At 44.8% G+C, this 20,802-nt stretch overlaps 1 protein-coding gene and 1 pseudogene across 5 annotated transcripts; both read right to left on the bottom strand.

Moving 5' to 3' along the window:
* Positions 1 to 2,445: 2,445 nt before the first annotated feature.
* Positions 2,446 to 15,542, bottom strand: LOC100350207 (zinc finger and SCAN domain-containing protein 4). 5 transcript variants are annotated; one of them, XM_089319899.1, is made up of 4 exons: positions 8,117 to 8,655; positions 6,533 to 6,698; positions 6,208 to 6,443; positions 2,446 to 2,745 (listed from the first exon to the last, which is right to left on the bottom strand). In XM_089319899.1, the coding sequence occupies exons 1-4, from the start codon at positions 8,504 to 8,506 to the stop codon at positions 2,461 to 2,463; spliced, it is 1,077 nt and encodes a 358-aa protein (XP_089176025.1). In that variant the 5' UTR covers positions 8,507 to 8,655; the 3' UTR covers positions 2,446 to 2,460. The 5 variants fall into 5 exon arrangements, 4 of the variants coding, with proteins under 4 accessions (XP_089176025.1, XP_089176026.1, XP_089176024.1 ...); XM_089319900.1 differs by lacking the exon at positions 2,446 to 2,745 and adding an exon at positions 4,942 to 5,179; XM_089319898.1 differs by lacking the exon at positions 2,446 to 2,745 and adding an exon at positions 15,413 to 15,512 and having other exon boundaries at positions 5,550 to 6,443; positions 8,117 to 8,596.
* Positions 3,892 to 5,036, bottom strand: LOC100349960 (retinoblastoma-binding protein 5 pseudogene; annotated as a pseudogene).
* Positions 15,543 to 20,802: the final 5,260 nt, after the last annotated feature.

The following is a 20,802-nucleotide window of genomic DNA, read 5'->3' as shown; positions in this document are numbered from 1 at the left end:
AGTCCCGGTTGGGGAGCTGGATTCTGTCCCGGTTGTCCCTCTTCCAGGCCAGCTCTCTGCTGTGGCCAGGGAGTGCAGTGGAGGATGGCCCAGGTGCTTGGGCCCTGCACCCCATGGGAGACCAGGAAAAGCACCTGGCTCCTGGCTCCTGCCATCGGATCAGCGCGGTGCGCCGGTCGCAGCGCGCCAGCCGCGGCGGCCATTGGAGGGTGAACCAACGGCAAAGGAAGACCTTTCTCTCTGTCTCTCTCTCTCACTGTCCACTCTGCCTGCCAAAAAATAAAAAAAAAAAAAAAAAAAAAAAATAAAGTTAGTCAGTCAGTAAATTACCCCAATGTAAGCTTAACCTTAGTTTCACCTAAGTAAGATAGAAGAAGTCACTGTTTATCTCTTTGCCTCCTGGAACTCTGAACCCACCATGTGACCCTTATCACCATTCAGCTGCATTCCTAGGTATCATCAAGGCAGTTCCTGCAACCTTGTTGTGTTTGTTGTGTGGCCCTCCCTTTTGGCAATAGGAGGCTTTTTGATCCTCCCTGTATAGGCCATATGGTTCTCTGATGTCTAATCAAGCCCTTACTTGATATCCTGTACTCCCTGTATTCATAAATCAACTGATTGTAAAATCACTTAACTTGTACTCTGCACCGACTGTTTGATCTATGCAGTGATTGAGTTTCTTTGTTTAAATGTGTATAAAAACCCCAACCCTCTACTACCCCGGCGCTGCCTGTCTTCTTACGCTCAGGGGCCCCAACCTGTTGGATCATCAATAAACCTTACCCTTTGTTAATTGCATGAGAGAAGGTCTCTTGGAGCGTTTTTGGGGTGGCAAGAGCAATCCAACTCTTACAATACATGTATTCTTAAAAATTATAGAAGGCTTGGACCTTCTGGTAAATGTTTTCCTAAGTTGTTACCTAATGGTTGAAACTGCTTTCTAAGTTTTAATGTGATATTGCTATTGTCAGTAAGTGATCTGGGACTGGCAACCCCCATTTCTCTGTTCTAAGCCTGACTTGTTCTTTCATTTCTCTATTATCTTTGAGGTAGGAAACTAATTCTATTATGAAGGAATCTCTAAAAGGGTTGGCTAACATTTATGTAATAGCATAGTCAAAATAAGAGCATAAATTATAATTTCACAGCTAGATTACTTTGCCATTGGCACAGTAAACAGGCAAAACCTCTCTTTCAGGCCAAAAAGAAAGAAAGTTTTAAAGTAAGGATGTAGCTTTCTTCATGAGCATGTCTACCTCAGAAAAACCACTACTAGAATGCCTGTGACTGTAGACTTCTAGTTTAGGCCACCAAAGATTAGAAATGAGACTTGAGCACCCCCTTGACTTGCATCCTCTGGTCTGCTTTAACAAAAACCAGGAGGAATAGAAAGCTGGCATCAGAGGCAATGTAAAGATAGGTGGCAGCCCTATTAAAGATTGCTCTGTACAGTGATCTGCCATCGAGGAGACCCAACAGGCCAGTCCACTGCAGTGGCTTTCAGTGTGGTAAGCCTGGGCTTCAGCAGAAGTCAGCTTGTGAAGAGCCCTGGCAGCTCTGCCAAGAGTTGGATCACTGGAAATGGATCTGCCCTGGAGTCAAAGGACTTCAGGTCAGAGCCACAGATCTTACTGGCTCTAAGCTGAAAAGCCCTTCACTTGCCCCAGCTTCCAAGGTGACCACCGCTGCTGAGAGGAGACCGCCAAATAGGGTCAATAACATTGCAGGCAGAACTGTAAATTTCCTGTTAGAGTTGCCACCTGCCTTTACCTGGCCAGTTCTCCTCCCAGGCCAGTTAGGTAATGGAAGTCAACAGTGTGCCTTCCCAAGGAGGTTCACACCTCCCTTATAATGCACCCCATGTGAAGAGATAAGTCTGGACGTCATAACTTACAAGGCCTAAAGCCCACCAGATTATTTTCAAGCCCCTTCTGTCAGTTTCTATTTGTCTCTCAATCGGAGAACTTATTCGTGGCTTAGACAGCACCTTTCTTGGGTCCTCTAATAATGACTCTGTCCTTTGTTCTAGACCCTGTCTAGCCCACTTGGGTCTCATTCCTTTGTAATCATAGTTTCTACTCTAAAATCAATGGCTCTGCTCCCAACCTGTGTGTACTGATGGTCCTCTCTCCCACTTAATGTTGTATGATTATTCAGAATTTCTCTACAGACAAAACCCTCTACCTGCAAAAGTTGAGTGGCCTTTCTCCCAGTCTTGGCTGGGATCACATTTAAACCACATCCATCAAACAATCCTCACAAGGGTCCAGAGACCCCCCCCCCATTTCCTCTCTATGAAATCCTTCATTACCTGGTTAATGCCACACTTTGGATCATTGGTTGCTATTCCGGGACCCGGAAACCTTGCCTAGGAACGGAATCCCAATAAAAGCTTGTGAATTAATTGATTTGTCTGCCTGGGAAGATTTGTTATGTGCTGGACACCTTGCAATAATCAAATTAATAAAATAATGTGATGTAATTGCATCTATTTTTCACATTTTTAAGAGTAGAAATAGAAGGGATCCTCTTTGAACTTCTAATAAGTTTCCACAAAAAAAAGGTACAATACATACAATATAATGCAAACATTTTACCTAAGTTCAATGGTGAAAGAGTCTGTCCTGGAGGAAGCACCTGACTCCTGGCTTCAGATCGGGGCAGCGCTGGCCATAGCAGCCATTTAGGGGGTGAACCAACGGAAGGAAGACCTTTCTCTCTGTCTCTCTCACTGTCTAACTCTGCCTGTCAAAAAAAAAAAAAAAAAGAATGTCGGAAATTCACAAAATGCGCAGTCAAAAGTAGTGGCAACTGAAAACTCAGCCATTTTTTGACTGAAGGAGTGTTCTTTCTCCAATTACTGAATATACTGGCTCTAAAAGATGGGATGGGACAAAGAGGCTCCTACTGATATGTTCTTTGATTTCTATCCTAAAGTCTACAAGGAAATCAACATGTTTGGCTACCTACAGCAGCATCCACCAAAGGACAGGAATTTCCCAGTTGGCACAGGATTTAGTGTCTCCCTCACTCCAATGGATGCATTTTCCAGTCCTGGCTTCCTGACTCCGATTTTCAGCAAATTCCAAACACCTAATATACACATCCATCAAATCTGCTACTTTTTATATAAAGAACAGCAAAGGAGGACATGAAGCTAAAGAACCTTTCACAGAAAGGAAGCGACTGAAAATACAGTGAGAAAAAGGGGCATGGACACGGGAAGTGGACACGCAATGACAGGTGGGGACAGATTTCCACAGGTGCCTTGATCTTAGATGTGAACTGTGCTGCTGCTGCTTTGATTTGGGATGGTTTTACTTTAGTCCCTGCATAGACTCCCCTACTGCAATAAAAATAAGTTTGCTGAGAAATACCTCAGTTTGTTTCCATCTCCGGAAGACAGCACAGGAAAAGTGATATAAACTATTGATGATTCTCTGCTAGAGATGTGTAAAATTAGCTATCTTCAAAAGCCATGATTAATGAGGATGAACCGATACGGGGAGAAAACATGCAGTGAACAAGGAAAAGCTCTCCATTTCTTACTGCCCATCTTTTGGAGAAGAATGGGGTTTTCAGGAGTAAGGAGTGGCTGCCTCCTTTATCTCCACTTTCCGAAAACTTTAATATTTCAAGCATTTTTCTTTTCTGCCCATCCTTTGTACCCAGTATGGAAATGCAGGAGATACCCGAGGAGAAAGTAAGTTAAAAATGAAGGAGAATATGCACCACAAGTTCTCTTAGGCTACAAAACTTCAGATACAGACAAGTCACCTGGGGACATACATTGAGAAGAGAAAGCAAACAGGAGATAGAAAATGACATGGCAAAAGGATCCTGGGCACAGCACAGTTGGATGAGCAAAATACAGGCGTCTATACTCTAGTAAGACAACTAAGTTTTAAGATTTAAACGAGACAAAAACCCCTATTTGACGTGTTCACAAATCCTCATTCCTGAGAGCCAATTTGGACTTAATGCTTAAAAAGGAAGGTAGGGGACGTATATTCTTCCATAATTCACTTCTTTATTCAAATATCTTCATCACTGCTACAGAAGGCAGCAATGGGTCCACACTGGTGACATCCATGTCCTCATCTTCTGCAACATCAGCCCATGTGTTCAGGTTCACTCTTGTCTTCATCTTCAATATCAAACTCTTATTCCCTCTCCCCGTACTTGACATTTTCATCCAACTCCTTGAAATCTGACGCAAATGCACTACAATTTCGACTTGATTTTGTGTCCAGATAGATACCACTCCACTAGAAATGGATGCTATGATGGGTCAAACAGGATACCAAGCCACATCCAAGAGAAGTTCTCCTCTCCTCCCATGGAGAATCCTCACCAGGGTGCCGATCTTCTCCCAGATGTACAGGGCATGCTGCCAGGTGGAACCCACCACAATGTATTCCCCATCCCCTGTGAAACAACACTTCTTCCAGGGGGTACTGTTCACCAAGTCCTCCCCATCTCTTCCACAGGTTAAGGTTTCTTTGTCATGATAAACTCTGATCATTCAATCTGCTGTGTTAGTTAAAAAGCAACTCCCCTTCCAGGCAAACTCAATTGACCTTATTACTATGGTATTGCTTGTTCCAGTGGTTATTCTGAAGGAAGCAACAAGATCTTGCGAATCTGCTTGTAAGACCAACATCTTACCTTCTGCATTTCCTGTACAGATATACTCTCCTCACCTACCAAAAGGTGCCACCACGTTCAAGTCGGAGTTATCGTCTACCGGCAGAACGACATGTTTGGAATCTGAAAGGGTCAACACGACAGGAGCAGATTTCATGGGACACGTGAGAATCTTGTTCTGATCTTGTGGATGACACTGGACTTTTAAGATCGGTGAAGGGTGGCCAGCGCCAAGGCTCACTAGGCTAATCATCTGCCTTGCAGGGCCGGCACACCGGGTTCTAGTCCCGGTCAGGGTGCCGGATTCTGTCCCAGATGCCCCACTTCCAGGCCAGCTCTCTGCTGTGGCCAGGGAGTGCAGTGGAGGATGGCCCAAGTCCTTGGGCCCTGCACCCCTTGGGAGACCAGGATAAGCACCTGGCTCCTGCCTTCAGATCAGCGCAGCGCGCCGGCCATGGCAGCCATTGGAGGGTGAACCAATGGCAAAAGGAAGACCTTTCTCTCTGTCTCTCTCTCTCACTGTCCACACTGCCTGTTAAAAAAAAAAAAAAAGATCGGTGAAGGGATTTGACACGTCTGGTTGCAGTAGGCTGAAAGAACATCCCACTGTGACACATGATGGGAGGAAGCACTGATGAGCTTATTACCTCTCAGCTCCAGCAAAAGAACAGCCAGGATGGATTGTGCACTAATTATTTTAGCAATGCCCCTGGTCAAAAAATCCCAGGCAACAATGCAGCCATTGTTCTAGCCAACTGTGAGCAGTGTGCCCCACTGTTAAAGGTGTACCTCAGGGCCATCAGCTTCCTCTGGATAGTTCCGCCCAAAGGACTCAAGCAACTGGAGCCCTGTGGGCTCTGGCCAACCGGTCTCAGCTCTGGCAACAATGCTCACCTCCCTGACTCACTTCTAACACCTGCGTCTAAGTGCAGAGCCCCGAGAAGAGCCGGGAGCAAGCTCCAGAGACTTTCTGAGTTCTCACAGAATCTTCTAAATAGTTTTCCAGTGTCTTCTAAATAGATTCTAAATAGTATGGAAACACACACATCACATCAGGGAAGAAGCTGAGGAGGCATCTGGAGTGGAGCGAGCATTTTTGAGAGCAATCTTTTGGTGCATCCTCAGGTGGCGGTGGTATGTGGATGACTGGCGATAGCTTTGGTGGCACAAGGAGCATGTATAGGGTTTCTCGCCTGTGTGAATTCTTTCATGAGCCTTCAAGTTGGTTTTGTGGCTGAAAGGCTTTTGACAAGTGCTGCATTTGAAAGGCTTCTCTGTTTGGTGAATCATCTGATGCACACGCAGGTCTGAATTCTGGAAGAAGCCTTTGTGACACTCAGCACAAACGAATGGCCTCTCATTTCTGTGTCTTCTCTGGTGAGCTATCAAGTGACAGGAATAGCTAAAGACCTTGGAGCATTCCGCACATTCATATGATTTTGAGGCACTGTGGGACCTCTCTTGATGTCCCCCACTTGTGGAGTTTCCCTCACTACTCTGATTGGTAGGGGCAGGCTCAGGGGAGGACGCATCTGGACTGGGTAAGAGCCCTGTCCTCACCTCCATGGGGCCGTGTTGCTCAGAGGGCCCCTCTAGGCATCCTTCCTGGGACCCCTGGAGGCCTTGCTCTGAACTTCTAGAACTGTGTGTGTTCCCGAGAAGAACGCATCCCTTTTCAGAACTGCTGGGACTGTCCTCTTCCTGGATAATGACTAGGGAAATGATTTGATCGCTCTGACTGGTAGGAGTGTCATTTACTTGAGTAGTCCTCAAAGAAGCGTTGCAGCCATCTTCTTCTGCAAAACAGAGAAATCACTCAATGAAGCTGCACGCAGGAAGGGGCTCACTAGAACACTTCTCTGGCACGCAGATTCCCCTCACTCACCTTGTGCTGTTGCCACGGAAGTGCCGTGGCGAGTACATAAGGGTGTCCTCGTGTTGTCTGCTGTTGGGGTTCCTGCTGACAGCTGTCTCTTGAGGTAAAAGATGACGTCTTTTAGAGGCATATTCTCTGAAAAAAGGGCTTCCTGTCCCTGCATGTAGACGTGGACCTGTAACCAAAGTCAGATCACCGTTGAGTCTGCAGCTGTTGTAGGACAAGAGGCCTTCTGGGAGTCCAGCCCTCGGCAGGATTTCACAAGACCCTCAACTCGAGCTCATCTCCTTGTCTTGCCATCGTTTCTGATGGCGTCCTTCTTGTTATTGCCAACTTATTGCTATGTTCTACAGTCACTGTGGACACTGAGTTTGCAAGCACTGAATCACTGCTTCTAGGAAAATACAGTGTTAGTGCCCTGGGAGCTTGTGGCCTCAGTATTTTCTCCAACGGCTTAACTTTATGTGCGTATATACCGAAAGTGTTTATGAATATTTAATATATATTTTCTCAATTAATTAACACTGTACTAATGGCCAAAAACATTGTTAACTCATGCCTGAAGGAAGACTATCTAATATATGTATTGAGTTCATAAGATATACTATCCTCTTGCTTTTAGGAATAGTAGTAACAGCACTTAAGCACTGCACACACATTATTTTAAAAAATTAAATTACCAACAAAAAGCACAAGTGTGAAAATGCATGAAATAATTGAGAGCTGAAACAGAATGTAGACTTGTTCACCACCATCTGGAATGTGCTCAGCAGATGACTCAATAAATTTTTTTTTGCCACGCTACACAAGTTTGCAGATGACAACATGCTTTGGGTATTGGCTTGGAAGTTATGAGTGAATTTTAGTGGTTTTAAAATATGAGATACAAGAATGAGTATTCGGGGTTGGCACTGTGGTCTAAATTAAGCCTCCACCTGCAGTGCCAGCATCCCATGTGGGTGCCAGTTTGAGTCCCTGCTAATGTGCCTGGGAAAACAGCAGAAGATGGCCCAAGTCCTTGGGTCCCTGAACCCATGTGGAAGACAAGGAAGAAGCTCTTGGCTCCTGGCTTCAGCCTGGCCCATCTCTTGCTGTTGTGGCCATTTAGGGAGTGAACTAGCAGATGGAAACTCTCACTCACTCTTTCTCTCTCTCTATCTCTGCCTTTCAAATAAATAAATAAATCTTTTAAAAACAACTTAAAAAAGAATGAGGATTCATTGTGATTTAATATCTTTCCAGATAAAAATCACAATAAGCCTTTTTGAGGAAAATAACCAGTTTTTAAGGCATTTCTTCCTCATCCTTGAGTTATTAGCTCAAATATTAATTTCTCAGAGTCCCTTGCCACCGTACCAAACAAAATTAGCTCCATGTTTGGCTCCTATATGTGCTACAGAACAAATACATACCTTTTTGCTTTTTTTTTCTTGCTTCCTTAAACCCGTGGAAATTCTCCTTGGTGAAGAAGAGTGGTGGGAGAGTACTCTGACTAATAAGGGGGTCTACAATAACTGTCTCTACCTCCAGGTGGTTCCACCTGACTCTCGCCTCCCTGTTCCCTCCCCCCAGGGCTCAGATCCCTTGACTTACTAAGACAGGTGGCTTCGTGCAATCATCATTTAGGTCTTCCATTAGTTTCTCCAGGTTTCTGTCTCTTGCTTCCCATTTCTTCTTCAACGTGGATGTGTCCCTGGCATGGCCACTCTTCAGAAACTGCTCAAAAACCAGTTGAGCGATCATTTCTTCCTTGCTGTGCTTTTCTGGCTGCAGCCATGAGTAAAAAGACTCAAGGAGTCTCTGCAGCTCCTGCCTTGAACTTGCGTTACTGTTGTACTGAAATGTGTCGACTATGCTCGAGCCCTCAGATGTCTCTTCCATCTGGACAGCGGATTCTTGGGTTGTTGTCAACTCTGGGTTGTCTGGATTAAGATCATTCCTGGATGGTTTCCTTTTCAATGAAGTTGTAAGATCTAAAGCCATTTTTAGTTAAGAGTTCTCAGACTCCGATTTAACCATTCAGCCCTCTTTGTGTCTCTGAAAATGTTTCAACAGTTGGTGAATGTCTAAACACTGCAATAAATAGAAGAGATATATGTAGCCGGCGCCGTGGCTCAATAGGCTAATCCTCCACCTTGCGGCGCCGGCACACCGGGTTCTAGTCCCGGTCGGGGCGCCGGATTCTGTCCCGGTTGCCCCTCTTCCAGGCCAGCTCTCTGCTATGGCCAGGGAGTGCAGTGGAGGATGGCCCAGGTGCTTGGGCCCTGCACCCTATGGGAGACCAGGAAAAGCACCTGGATCCTGGCTCCTGCCATTGGATCAGCGCGGTGCGCCAGCTGCAGCGGCTGCCATTGGAGGGTGAACCAACGGCAAAAGGAAGACCTTTCTCTCTGTCTCTCTCTCTCACTGTCCACTCTGCCTGTCAAAAAAAAAAAAAGAGATATATGTAATTAATTGCACCACTGATACAGTTAAAGACAAACAAGTCAGTCCGATGGCTTCATGGATGAATTCTACCAGATACTAAAGAAATTATACAGTCCCCCAGAACACAGAAAAAGAGGGAATATTACCCATTTTGGCTAATGAATTGAGGACTTCACTGAAGACAAACTTCACAAGTGCTTTAAAATAATCCAAAGCATAATACTCGCAAATCAAATTTAAAGAAAACAATACAGTATAAACAAGTGGTGTTCATTTTCAAAATTGAAGATTATTTGGTTAAAGTTCAAAGTCAATTAATTACACTGAGAGAATATAACAATGTTACATCTCAGTATATATGTTAAATTAAGTGAATATGAGCACTCACTCCAGAAAAAGGCATTTAATGAACTAGAAATATAAAGAAACCACCTTGATGTGAAAAAGTTTCTACAAAACAAATACAACAAAAATGTTAAAAGTTTCTGGACTGTTCCTTAGCCAGTGAAACAAGGAAGGAAAATATCAAATATTATGTGATTATTTATAGAAGTCCTGATTTTGTTCACACAAATATGTCCATCATTTAGTAACCTAAGAGAATGTAGCAAAGTACCCAAACACAGGCCAATAAATAAACTGGGTTTTTTATTATTGTTATCACAAGCATCGGAAAAATATTTTAAAAAGGCTTTTCCGCTTATATTAGCATTAAACATCAATATTTAAGAATAAATCATGGCCGGCGCCGAGGCTCACTAGGCTAATCCTCCGCCTTGCGGCGCCGGCACACCGGGTTCTAGTCCCGGTCAGGGCGCCGGATTCTGTCCCAGTTGCCCCTCTTCCAGGCCAGCCCTCTGCTGTGGCCAGGGAGTGCAGTGGAGGATGACCCAGGTGCTTGGGCCCTGCACCCCATGGGAGACCAGGAAAAGCACCTGGCTCCTGGCTCCTGCCATCAGATCAGCGCGGTGCGCTGGCCGCAGCGCGCCAGCCGCGGCAGCCATTGGAGGGTGAACCAACGGCAAAAGGAAGACCTTTCTCTCTGTCTCTCTCTCTCACTGTCCACTCTGCCTGTCAACAAAAAAAAAAAAAAAAAAGAATAAATCAAGGGGGCTGGCACTATCTCTCCCTCTCACTGTCTGTAACTCTACTTCTCAAATAAATAAATAAAAATATCTTAAAAAAAAGAAAAATAGCAATATGTGTTTGTATATAAGGTCTACATATGAACTGAATATAGCAAGATGTTAAAAATTGTTAATATTTAAATAAATTTATAGGAAACTTAAATTCTACTTCGTGCAAAATGAATAAGACTTTCTTCCCTTCCCAAACTAGAGCATTTACCTTAGAAAAACTGTAATTGAGAAATTTCTCTACCTCTTTTTGACAGAGTGTAAACATTTTCTAAAGCAAAACAAACCTTTTGCCAAGTTTGAAAGCCACAAATGTTTTTCTCAAGGGCCTGGTAGCCATTTTATTTGCGATGCAATCAAGGAAAACAAGGCTCCTGTTTCATTTTTGTGGGATGGTAGGAGCCCAACTTCAATGGGTGCCTGGCTTCAGGTTGTAAACCCATCTCATATATATTCAAGTTTGTGCCATCATAATCAGAATAGTCCTAATTTCAATCTAAATGTGTAATATTTGATGGGCTATATTGTGATTTATTCATATAAACATTTATGATAGCAATGAAAAGAAAGAACTGCTACATTAAACAACCTGTATTAATCTTGAACCATAATGTGAACTGAATAATCCAGACACCAAATACTTTGTTTATATTTTTAAAAGATTTGTTTGTTTATTCAAGAGGTAGAGTTACAGACAGAGAGAGAGTCAGAGTGAAAATTTTTCCATCCACTGTTTCACTCCCCAGATGGCTTCAACATCCAGAGCCGGGCCGATCGGAAGCAGAGAGTTGGATTGGAAGTGGAGCAGCAGGGACTTGACCCAGCATCCATATAGTATGCCGGCACTGCAGGTGGCGCCTTTGCTCCCTATGCAACAGTGCCAGCCCCTTGTTTATCTATTTTTTTGTTTTTTTGATAGGCAGAGTTAGTGAGAGAGAGAGACAGAGAGGTCTTCCTTCCATTGGTTCACCCCCTAAAAGCTGCCACGGTTGCCATGTTGAGCCAATGTGAAGCCGGGAGCCAAGTGCTTCCTCCTGGTCTCCCATAGCGGTGCAGGGCCCAAGCACTTGGGCCATCCTCCACTGCCTTCCCAGCCACAGCAGAGAGCTGGACTGGAAGAGCCCCTTGTTTATTCTTAAGGATATGTTAATGTCAGACTGCTATCTTTATTTAATCATATATAAAGTCCAGTTACAATTTAGTCTTTTTAATTTTTATTTAATATTTGTATAGGTGACCAGATTAATCAATGTTATCAATGCTCTTTAGGATGTTAGTTACTTTTGAGGCAATAGTAGAGGCTGGGATGGGTGTATGGAGGGCTTTATAGGAGCCTTGTCTCAGCATGGGCTAAAGAACATAGGAAATTAGATTTCCAGTCTTAGTGGGTAATATTTTACTGCTTTTTCCCCTAGGAAGTAATTCCATAGGCATGCTGACTTTTCACCAAGCTATATGCTTATGATTTTTACAGCTTTCTGTATATAATTAGACTTCAATAAAAATACCCAATTGAAATACTAAATGCATGGGACCATCACTGTGGCATAGCAGGTAAAAGATGCTGCCTGTGATGCCAGTTTTCCATTTGAGTGCTGATTCATGTCTTGGCTGCAGCTTTTCTGATCCAGCTTCCTGCTAATGGCCTGGGAAAAGCAGCAGAGAATGGCCAAAGTGCTAGGGTCCCTGCCACCCATCTGGGAGACGGGATGAAATTCCTGGCTCCTGGCTTCAGCCTGGCCAAGCGCTGGCTGTTGTGGCTATCTGGGGGAATGAACCAACAGATGGAAGATATCACTCTGTCTCTCCCTCTCTGTCTGTAATTTTGACATTCAAAAATAAATACATAACTCTTTAAAATACTAAATGTAGGATGGGCATTTTTGGCTCAATAGTTCAGATGCCTCTTGAGATACCCACATCCCATATTGTAGAGCCTGGGTTTGAGTTCTGACTCTGATTCTGATCCAACTTCCTGATGATGTACATTCTGGGAGGCAGCAGGTAATGGCTTAAATACTTGGGTTCCTGCCATCCATGTGGAATACCTGGATTGAACGCTAAACTGATGGTTTTCCCCTGGCCCAGCCCTGGCTGTTGCAGGCAAATAAAATACAAATATTAAATAAAATAAAAAGACTAGATTGTAACTGGACTTTGTATGATTAAATAAAGAGAGTAGTATGACATTAACATGTCCTTTGCATAATGAATTAGGAAGAAGTAGATTATTCCTAATAGCAAAGACAAAGAAAAAACCTAAGTGTGTGTCAACTGATGAATAGATGAATATGTGGAATGGGGGCCAGCACTGTGGCATAGGAGGTTAAGCACCCAACGGCAGTTCTGGCATATTAGAAATTTAATAAGACAGTAGATCCTGAGTGTTTCACCAGAAAAAATACTGAAGAGATGGATATGTTAACTGACTTGGTTGTGGTAATCATTTCACAATGTTTAACACATTACATTATATACTAATTATATCAATTGTCAATTATATCTCAAAAAGGCTGGAAAAAATAAATGTTAAAAAAATTAACAGATTTAATCCCTTTTTTATTACTGCTCTATTAAAAATAACATTTCATGCCATAATAAAAAAATATGTGTTTGGGGGCCAGTGCTGTTGTGTAGTAGGTAAAGCTACTGCCTGCAGTGCCAGCATCACATATGGGTGCTGTTTCCAGTCCCAGCTGCTCCACTTCTAATCCAGTCCCCTGCTAAGGCTCCTGGGAAAGCAGTAGAAGATGGCACCAGTCCTTGGGCCCCTGCACACAAGTGAGACCCAGAAGAAGCTCCTGGCTCCTGGCTTCAGCCTGGCCCAGTTCCAGCCCTTGCAGCCATTTGGGGAGTGAACCAGTAGATGGAAGACCTCGCTCTGTCTTTCTCTCTCTCTCTAACATTGCCTTTCAAATAAATGAAAAAATCTTTAAACAAAGGGTGTGGTGGGAATGATGTATGGGCACACAAAGACCTAATTGGTTTGCTAGTTATTGTTTCCTGCTCATGGTAATCTCTTCAGTTTTGATTAGACTTGACATTCCAATCTTATTAACCTGTTCCACCTCTTTTCCAGGCCCCTGGTCCAGCCAGCCCCACCCAGACTGTTTTGACCATTTGGGGAGTGAATTAGTGGCTGGAAGCTCTGTTTCTCTCTAACTAAGCCTTTCAAATAAATTTTGTAAAAAAAATTTATGGGCGGGGGGGGCGACACAATGGCTTAGTGGGTAAGGTCGCTGCCTGCAGCGCTGGCACCCAATATGGGCACTGGTTCGAGTCCCAGCTGTTCAACTTCTGATCCAGCTCTCTGCTGTGGCTTGGGGAAGCAGTAGAAGATGGCCCAAGTCCTTGGGCCCCTGTATCCACGTGGGAGACCAGGAAGAAGCTCCTGACTCCTGGCTTCGGATCAGCAGAGCTCCAGCCATAGTGGCCAACTGGGGAGTGAACCATTGGATGGATGCCTGCCTCTCTCTCTCTCTGCCTCTCCTCTCTGTGTAACTCTGACTTTCAAATAAATAAACAAATCTTTTCAAAGAAAATTCCAGATATAAGCAATTTGAGTTTTAAATCTTGTGCCCTTCTGAGGAGTGTGATGAAATCTTGGGCTGTCCTACTCTCTCCTTCTCAGAAATAATTTTGTACAATGTGTCCCCACTGTACACACTACTCACATTAATTATTTAATACCATCTTGGTTAATCATCTCTACCATCATGGAATCACAGTGCTTGTGTCCAAGTAACCCTTATTTTATTTAATAATTACCCCAAGTTACAATAATAGTAACGACAGAAATTCAGCTATTCCAAAAAGCAGTCACAAAGTGCTTCCTTTGAGCGAAAAGGTGAAAGTTTTCAATGTAAGGGAAAAAATACTAAACTAAGATGTATGATAAAAATGAAGCACACTGCATACAGAATTCAGCACTGACTGAGGTTACAGGCATCTACTGAGGGTCTTGGTATAGATCACTCATGGATGAAGGAAAACTGTTGTTGGCACATTTTAAATTTCATCCCTACCCCATTCCAATCTGCTGTGGACCAACACTTACATAAAATGCAATGAAAATAAACTGCTAGGAGGCTGGCACCATGGCTCAATAGGTTAATCCTCCGCCTGTGGCACCGGCACACCAGGTTCTAGTCCCGGTCGGGGTGCCAGATTCTGTCCCAGTCACTCCTCTTTCTGTCCAGCTCTCTGCTGTGGCCTGGGAGTACAGTGAAGGATGGCCCAAGTCGTTGGGACCTGCACACTGCCAGCCACTTGGGGGGTGAACCAACGGAGAAGGAAGACCTTTCTCTCTGTCTCTCTCTCTCACTGTCCACTCTACCTGTAAAAAAAAAAAAAAAGAAAAAAAAAAAGAAAAAAGAAAAAAAAATAAACTGCTAGGAACATTAAATTAGTAAGACAACAACAGAGCCACACCACGAGGCTTTCCCAGGAGAAGTCTCTTTCAATCAATGCCAGGACCAGCACTGGCATTGTGATACAGTGGTTTATGCTGCTGCCAAAATGCTGGCATCCTTTACTGGAATCCCAGTTCAAGTTAAGCAACTCCATTTCTTCTTTTTTTAAATTTATTTGGCAGATACAGTTAGACAGTGAGAGAGAGAGACAGAAAGGTCTTCCTTCCATTGGTTCACCCTCCAAATGGCTGCCACAGCCGGAGCTGTGCCGATCCGAAGCCAGGAGACAGGTGCTTCCTCCTGGTCTCTCACATGAATGCAGGTGCCCAAGCACTTGGGCCATCCTTGATTGCCTTCCTGGGACACAGCAGAGAGCTGGACTGGAAGAGGAGCAGCCGGGACTAGAACCTGGTGCCCATATGGGATGCCAGTGCCACAGGCGGAGGATTAACCAAGTGAGCCATGGTGCTGGCCCCGCTACTCCACTTCGGACCCAGCTCCCTTGCTAATGAGCCTGGAAGGCAATGGAAGATGACCCAGGCGCTTGGGTTCCTGCCACCCCTGTGGAGACATAGGTGGAATTCTAGGCTCCTGGCTTCTTGCCAGACTAGCGCAGCCATTTTACGGCCATTTGGAGTGAACCAGCAAATGCAAGATGTTCTCTCTCTCTCTCTCTGCCTTTCAAATAAATAAATAAATAAATAAACCTTAAAAATATAAAATCAGGCCAGAACCACAGAGCCCACAGCATCAATCCCTTATGGGTATGAGTAATTATCATGAAAGACCATACCCCTCTTCTGGGAGACTCCCATATTTTTGTATATAGGCTTCGTTCCCCCAGTAACTGCCTACATATGCACGCATACACACCAGAACACAAGTTAAATTGCTCTTCCATTCTGGAAACTTACCTCTTTCTTGGTCAAACCTCAAGCTGGATAACCCTGGACAGAATGTGGAGCTGCTGAGGAGACCAGCTGCCTTCTGCACTGGTCTGCTATGAAGTGGAGTGGCTTCCCAAGGTTCCTGCCTTTTATGAGCTCAGTGATTTAAATACATGATGGGATGAAACTTTCAACCAAATCTTTAATCCTAGCCTGGGGCAATGGACCACAACAAGCATCAATATTTCTGCAGTGAAATGTAATGACATTCATATTAAGTGCCGATATGAAGACTTGCATTAGTCTGACATACGTTCTAGTCAAGTTTTGTCATAAGGGACTGTTATTAAAGCTTGTTAAAGTTTTTCGTTTTCAGAGATTTATAGATTGCAAACGTAGAGAACAGCTGCTCCACTTCTAATCCAGTCCCCTGCTAAGGCTCCTGGGAAAGCAGTAGAAGATGGCACCAGTCCTTGGGCCCCTGCACACAAGTGAGACCCAGAAGAAGCTCCTGGCTCCTGGCTTCAGCCTGGCCCAGTTCCAGCCCTTGCAGCCATTTGGAGAGTGAACCAGTAGATGGAAGACCTCGCTCTGTCTTTCTCTCTCTAACATTGCCTTTCAAATAAATGAAGAAAATTTAAACAAAGGGTGTAGTGGGAATGATGTATGGGCACACAAAGACCTAATTGGTTTGCTAGTTGTTGTTTCCTGCTCGTGGTAATCTCTTCAGTTTTGATTGGACTTGGCTTTCTAATCTTATTAACCTGTTCCACCTCTTCTCCAGGCCCCTGGCCCAGGCAGCCCCACCCAGACTGTTTTGACCATTTGGGGAGTGAATTAGTGGCTGGAAGCTCTGTTTCTCTCTAACTAAGCCTTTCAAATAAATTTTGTAAAAAAAAAAAACTTATGGGCGGGGGGGTGACACAATGGCTTAGTGGGTAAGGCTGCTGCCTGCAGCGCTGGCACCCAATATGGGCACTGGTTTGAGTCCCAGCTGTTAAACTTCTGATCCAGCTCTCTGCTGTCGCCTGGGAGGCCAGTGGGGGATGGCCCAAGTCCTTGGACCCCTGTATACACGTGGAAGACCAGGAAGAAGCTCCTGGCTCCTGGCTTCAGATCAGCAGAGCTCCAGCCATAGCGGCCAACTGGGGAGTGAACCATTGGATGGATGCCTGCCTCTCTCTCTCTCTCTCTCTCTCTCTCTCTCTGCCTCTCCTCTCTGTGTAACTCTGACTTTCAAATAAATAAACAAATCTTTTCAAAGAAAATTCGAGATATAAGCAATTTGAGTTTTAAATCTTGTGCCCTTCTGAGGAGTGTGATGAAATCTTGGGCTGTCCTACTCTCTCCTCAGAAATAATTTTTTTTTTTTGACAGGCAGAGTGGACAGTGAGAGAGAGAGACAGAGAGAGAAAGGTCTTCCTTTGCCGTTGGTTCACCCTCCAATGGCCGCCGCTGCAGCCGGCGCACCACGCTGATCCGATGGCAGGAGCCAGGAGCCAGGTGCTTTTTCCTGGTCTCCCATGGGGTGCAGGGCCCAAGCACCTGGGCCATCCTCCACTGCACTCCCTGGCCACAGCAGAGAGCTGGCCTGGAAGAGGGGCAACCGGGACAGAATCCGGCGCCCTGACCGGGACTAGAACCCGGTGTGCCGGCGCCGCAAGGTGGAGGATTAGCCTATTGAGCCACGGCGCCGGCCGTTCTCAGAAATAATTTTGTACAATGTGTCCCCACTGTACACACTACTCACATTAATTATTTAATACCATCTTGGTTAATCATCTCTACCATCATGGAATCACAGTGTTTGTGTCCAAGTAACCCTTATTTTATTTAATAATTACCCCAAGTTACAATAATAGTAATGATAGAAATTCAGCTATTCCAAAAAGCAGTCACAAAGTGCTTCCTTTGAGCGAAAAGGTGAAAGTTTTCAACGTAAGGGAAAAAATACTAAACTAAGATGTATGATAAAAATGAAGCACACTGCATACAGAATTCAGTACTGACTGAGGTTACAGGCATCTACTGAGGGTCTTGGTATAGATCACTCGTGGATAAAGGAAAACTTTAGTTGGCACATTTTAAATTTCATCCCTACCCCATTCCAATCTGTTGTGGACCAACACTTACATAAAATGCAATGAAAAAAATACTGCTAGGAGGCTGGCACAATGGCTCAATAGGCTAATCCTCCACCTATGGCACCGGCACACCAGGTTCTAGTCCCGGTTGGGGTGCTGGATTCTGTCCCAGTTGCTCCTCTTTCTGTCCAGCTCTCTGCTGTGGCCAGGGAGTGCAGTGGAGGAAGGCAAAAGTCATTGGGCCCTGCACCTGCATGGGAGACCAGGAGAAGTACCTGGTTCCTGGCTTCAGATCAACATGGTGGGCTGGCTGCAACACGCCGCCGGCCACTTGGGGGGTGAACCAACGGAGAAGGAAGACCTTTCTCTCTGTCTCTCTCTCTCACTGTCCACTCTGTCTGTCAAAAAAAAAAAAACTGCTAGTAACATAAAATTTACAAGACAACAGAGCCACACCAAGAGGCTTTCCCAGGAGAAGTCTCTTTCAATGAATGCCAGGACCGGGACTGGCATTGTGATACAGTGGTTTATGCTGCTGCCAAAATGCTGGCATCCTTTACTGAAATCCCAGTTCAAGTTAAGCAACTCCATTTCTTCTTCTTTTTTTAATTTATTTGACAGAGTAAGACAGTGAGAGAGACAGAAAAGTCTTCCTTCCATTGGTTCACCCCCCAAATGGCTGCTACGGCCGGAGCTGTGCCGATCCGAAGCCAGGAGACAGGTGCTTCCTCCTGGTCTCTCACATGAATGCAGGTACCCAAGCACTTGGGCCAACCTTGACTGCCTTCCTGGGACACAGCAGAGAGCTGGACTGGAAGAGGAGCAGCCGGGACTAGAACCTGGTGCCCATATGGGATGCCAGTGCCACAGGTGGAGGATTAACCAAGTGAGCCATGGTGCTGGCCCTGCTACACCACTTTGGACTAAGCTCCCTTGCTAATGAGCCTGGAAGGCAATGGAAGATGACCCAGGCGCTTGGGTTCCTGCCACCCCTGTGGAGACACAGATGGAATTCTAAGCTCCTGGCTTCTTGCCAGACTAGCGCAGCCATTTTATGGACATTTGGAGTGAACCAGCAGATGAAAGATGTTCTCTTTCTCTCTCTCTCTCTCTGCCTTTCAAATAAATAAATAAACCTTAAAAATATAAAAATCAGGCCAGAACCACAGAGCCCACAGCATCAATCCCTTATGGGTATGAGTAATTATCATGAAAGACCATACCCCTCTTCTGGGAGACTCCCATATTTTTGTATATAGGCTTCGTTCCCCCAGTAACTGCCTACATATGCACGCATACACACCAGAACACAAGTTAAATTGCTCTTCCATTCTGGAAACTTACCTCTTTCTTGGTCAAACCTCAAGCTGGATAACCCTGGACAGAATGTGGAGCTGCTGAGGAGACCAGCTGCCTTCTGCACTGGTCTGCTATGAAGTGGAGTGGCTTCCCAAGGTTCCTGCCTTTTATGAGCTCAGTGATTTAAATACATGATGGGATGAAACTTTCAACCAAATCTTTAATCCTAGCCTGGGGCAATGGACCACAACAAGCATCAATATTTCTGCAGTGAAATGTAATGACATTCATATTAAGTGCCGATATGAAGACTTGCATTAGTCTGACATACGTTCTAGTCAAGTTTTGTCATAAGGGACTGTTATTAAAGCTTGTTAAAGTTTTTCGTTTTCAGAGATTTATAGATTGCAAACGTAGAGAACACGGCTTCTTGATGTTCTCTCCTTCTGTGCCAATCCCGAGCTAGTGAGACAGAGGGGGCTCCAGGAACCTAGAAGTTTTCCTAACCCAGGAAAGAGATGTTGGGGGCTGAGCCTAGGGTCATGTCAGTGGGAAAGAAAGATAAGTGACTATTTTATGTTGAGCAAGCCCTTGAGTTTGATAGCCTTAACGGGATGGCTGAGGGAGAGGGTGGAGAACAAATGATGAGAAGCTTCCGGTCTGAGCTGTCACCTGGTGCAGGGTGGGGTAGGCTCTCTTCCATGATCCTTTCCCCCACATCTCACACCCCTACACACACCTTTCTCAGAAAGAAAGGTTTCAAGCTCATGACAGCAGCCTGGGCCCCTCAGGAATGCAGGCTCCAGGGCTTAGATGATCCCTTGTTGCTGCTGCCTGCCGAGCTCCTGGCCTCTCCTTGACACCCAGTTAGTTGTTGGCTGTTTACATTGTCCTAGAGCTGCACTGATGAGGTGGCTCCCGATTCCTCTCACTGGGAATAATGGCCTGGTTCCTCCCACCACATTGCTCTGCATTTGTTCTTCTCTACAGGGAATTTCATCCACTTAAAAAAATTATCATGTATTTGGAAAGCAGAGAGTCAGAGGAGACAGTGCAATAGAAATAGAGAGCAATTTCATCTTCTGGTTCACTCCCCAAATAACCTATTACAGGCAGGGATGGTCCAGGCAGAAGCCAGGAGTCCAGAACCCAATCTGTCTCCCGGGTGGGTGGCAGGGACCCAAGTACTTGAGCCATCAACTGCTGCCTCCCAAGATGCATAATAGCAGGAAGCCAGAATTGGGAGGTGAGATGGGACTTGAATACAGGCACCTTGACATGGGATGCAGGCATCTATCCCAACTGACGTCATAACCACTGTATTAGAAGTGTCCACCCTGAGTTTCCTCCACTTATGCTCTTCATAATCTAAAGGAATTTCCAGGACTATATATATATATATATATATGAATGTTATATAATATGAAATATATATATATATACTTCATCCTTCATATCCCTGAGAATTAAACTTTTGTCACAGAATGAGGAAATAGGCCTTTATTCTGAATCATGATTTAAGTTAGCATATTTTTCTTTTTTTAATATTTATTTCTTTGAAAGTCAGAGATATACAGCGTGAGGAGAGGCAGAGAGAAAAAGAAGTCTTCCATCTGATGGTTCACTCCTCAGATGGCCCTTCCGGCCGGAGCTACGCCAATCTGAAGCCAGGAGCCAGGAGCTTCTTCCAGGTCTCCCACGTGGCTGCAGGGGCCCAAGGACTTGGGCCATCTTCTACTGCTTTCCCAGGCCACAGCAGAGAGCTGGATTGGAAGAGGAGCATCCGGGACTAGAACCAGTACCCATATGAGATGCTGGCACTTCAGGCCAGGGTGTTTACCCACTGCGCCACAGTGCTGGCCCCAAATTAGCATATTTTTCAGTCAGGAACTTACCTAGATGTAAAAGGCGTGTGATCTGGGAATGATCTACCTCTAGTGTTTTTTTTTTTTTTAAGATTTATTTATTTATTTGAAACACAGAGTTACAGAGAGAGAAGGAGAGGCAGAGAAAGAGAGAGAGGTCTTCCATCCG

The sequence above is a fragment of the Oryctolagus cuniculus genome, chromosome 18, assembly GCF_051225735.1.
Source record: "Oryctolagus cuniculus isolate XC-2025 breed Fujian yellow rabbit chromosome 18, ASM5122573v1, whole genome shotgun sequence".
In the NCBI taxonomy this organism is placed as follows: Eukaryota; Metazoa; Chordata; class Mammalia; order Lagomorpha; family Leporidae; genus Oryctolagus; species Oryctolagus cuniculus.
Note: the sequence above shows the minus strand (reverse complement) of the source record. Positions and strands in the feature narration are given on the sequence as shown.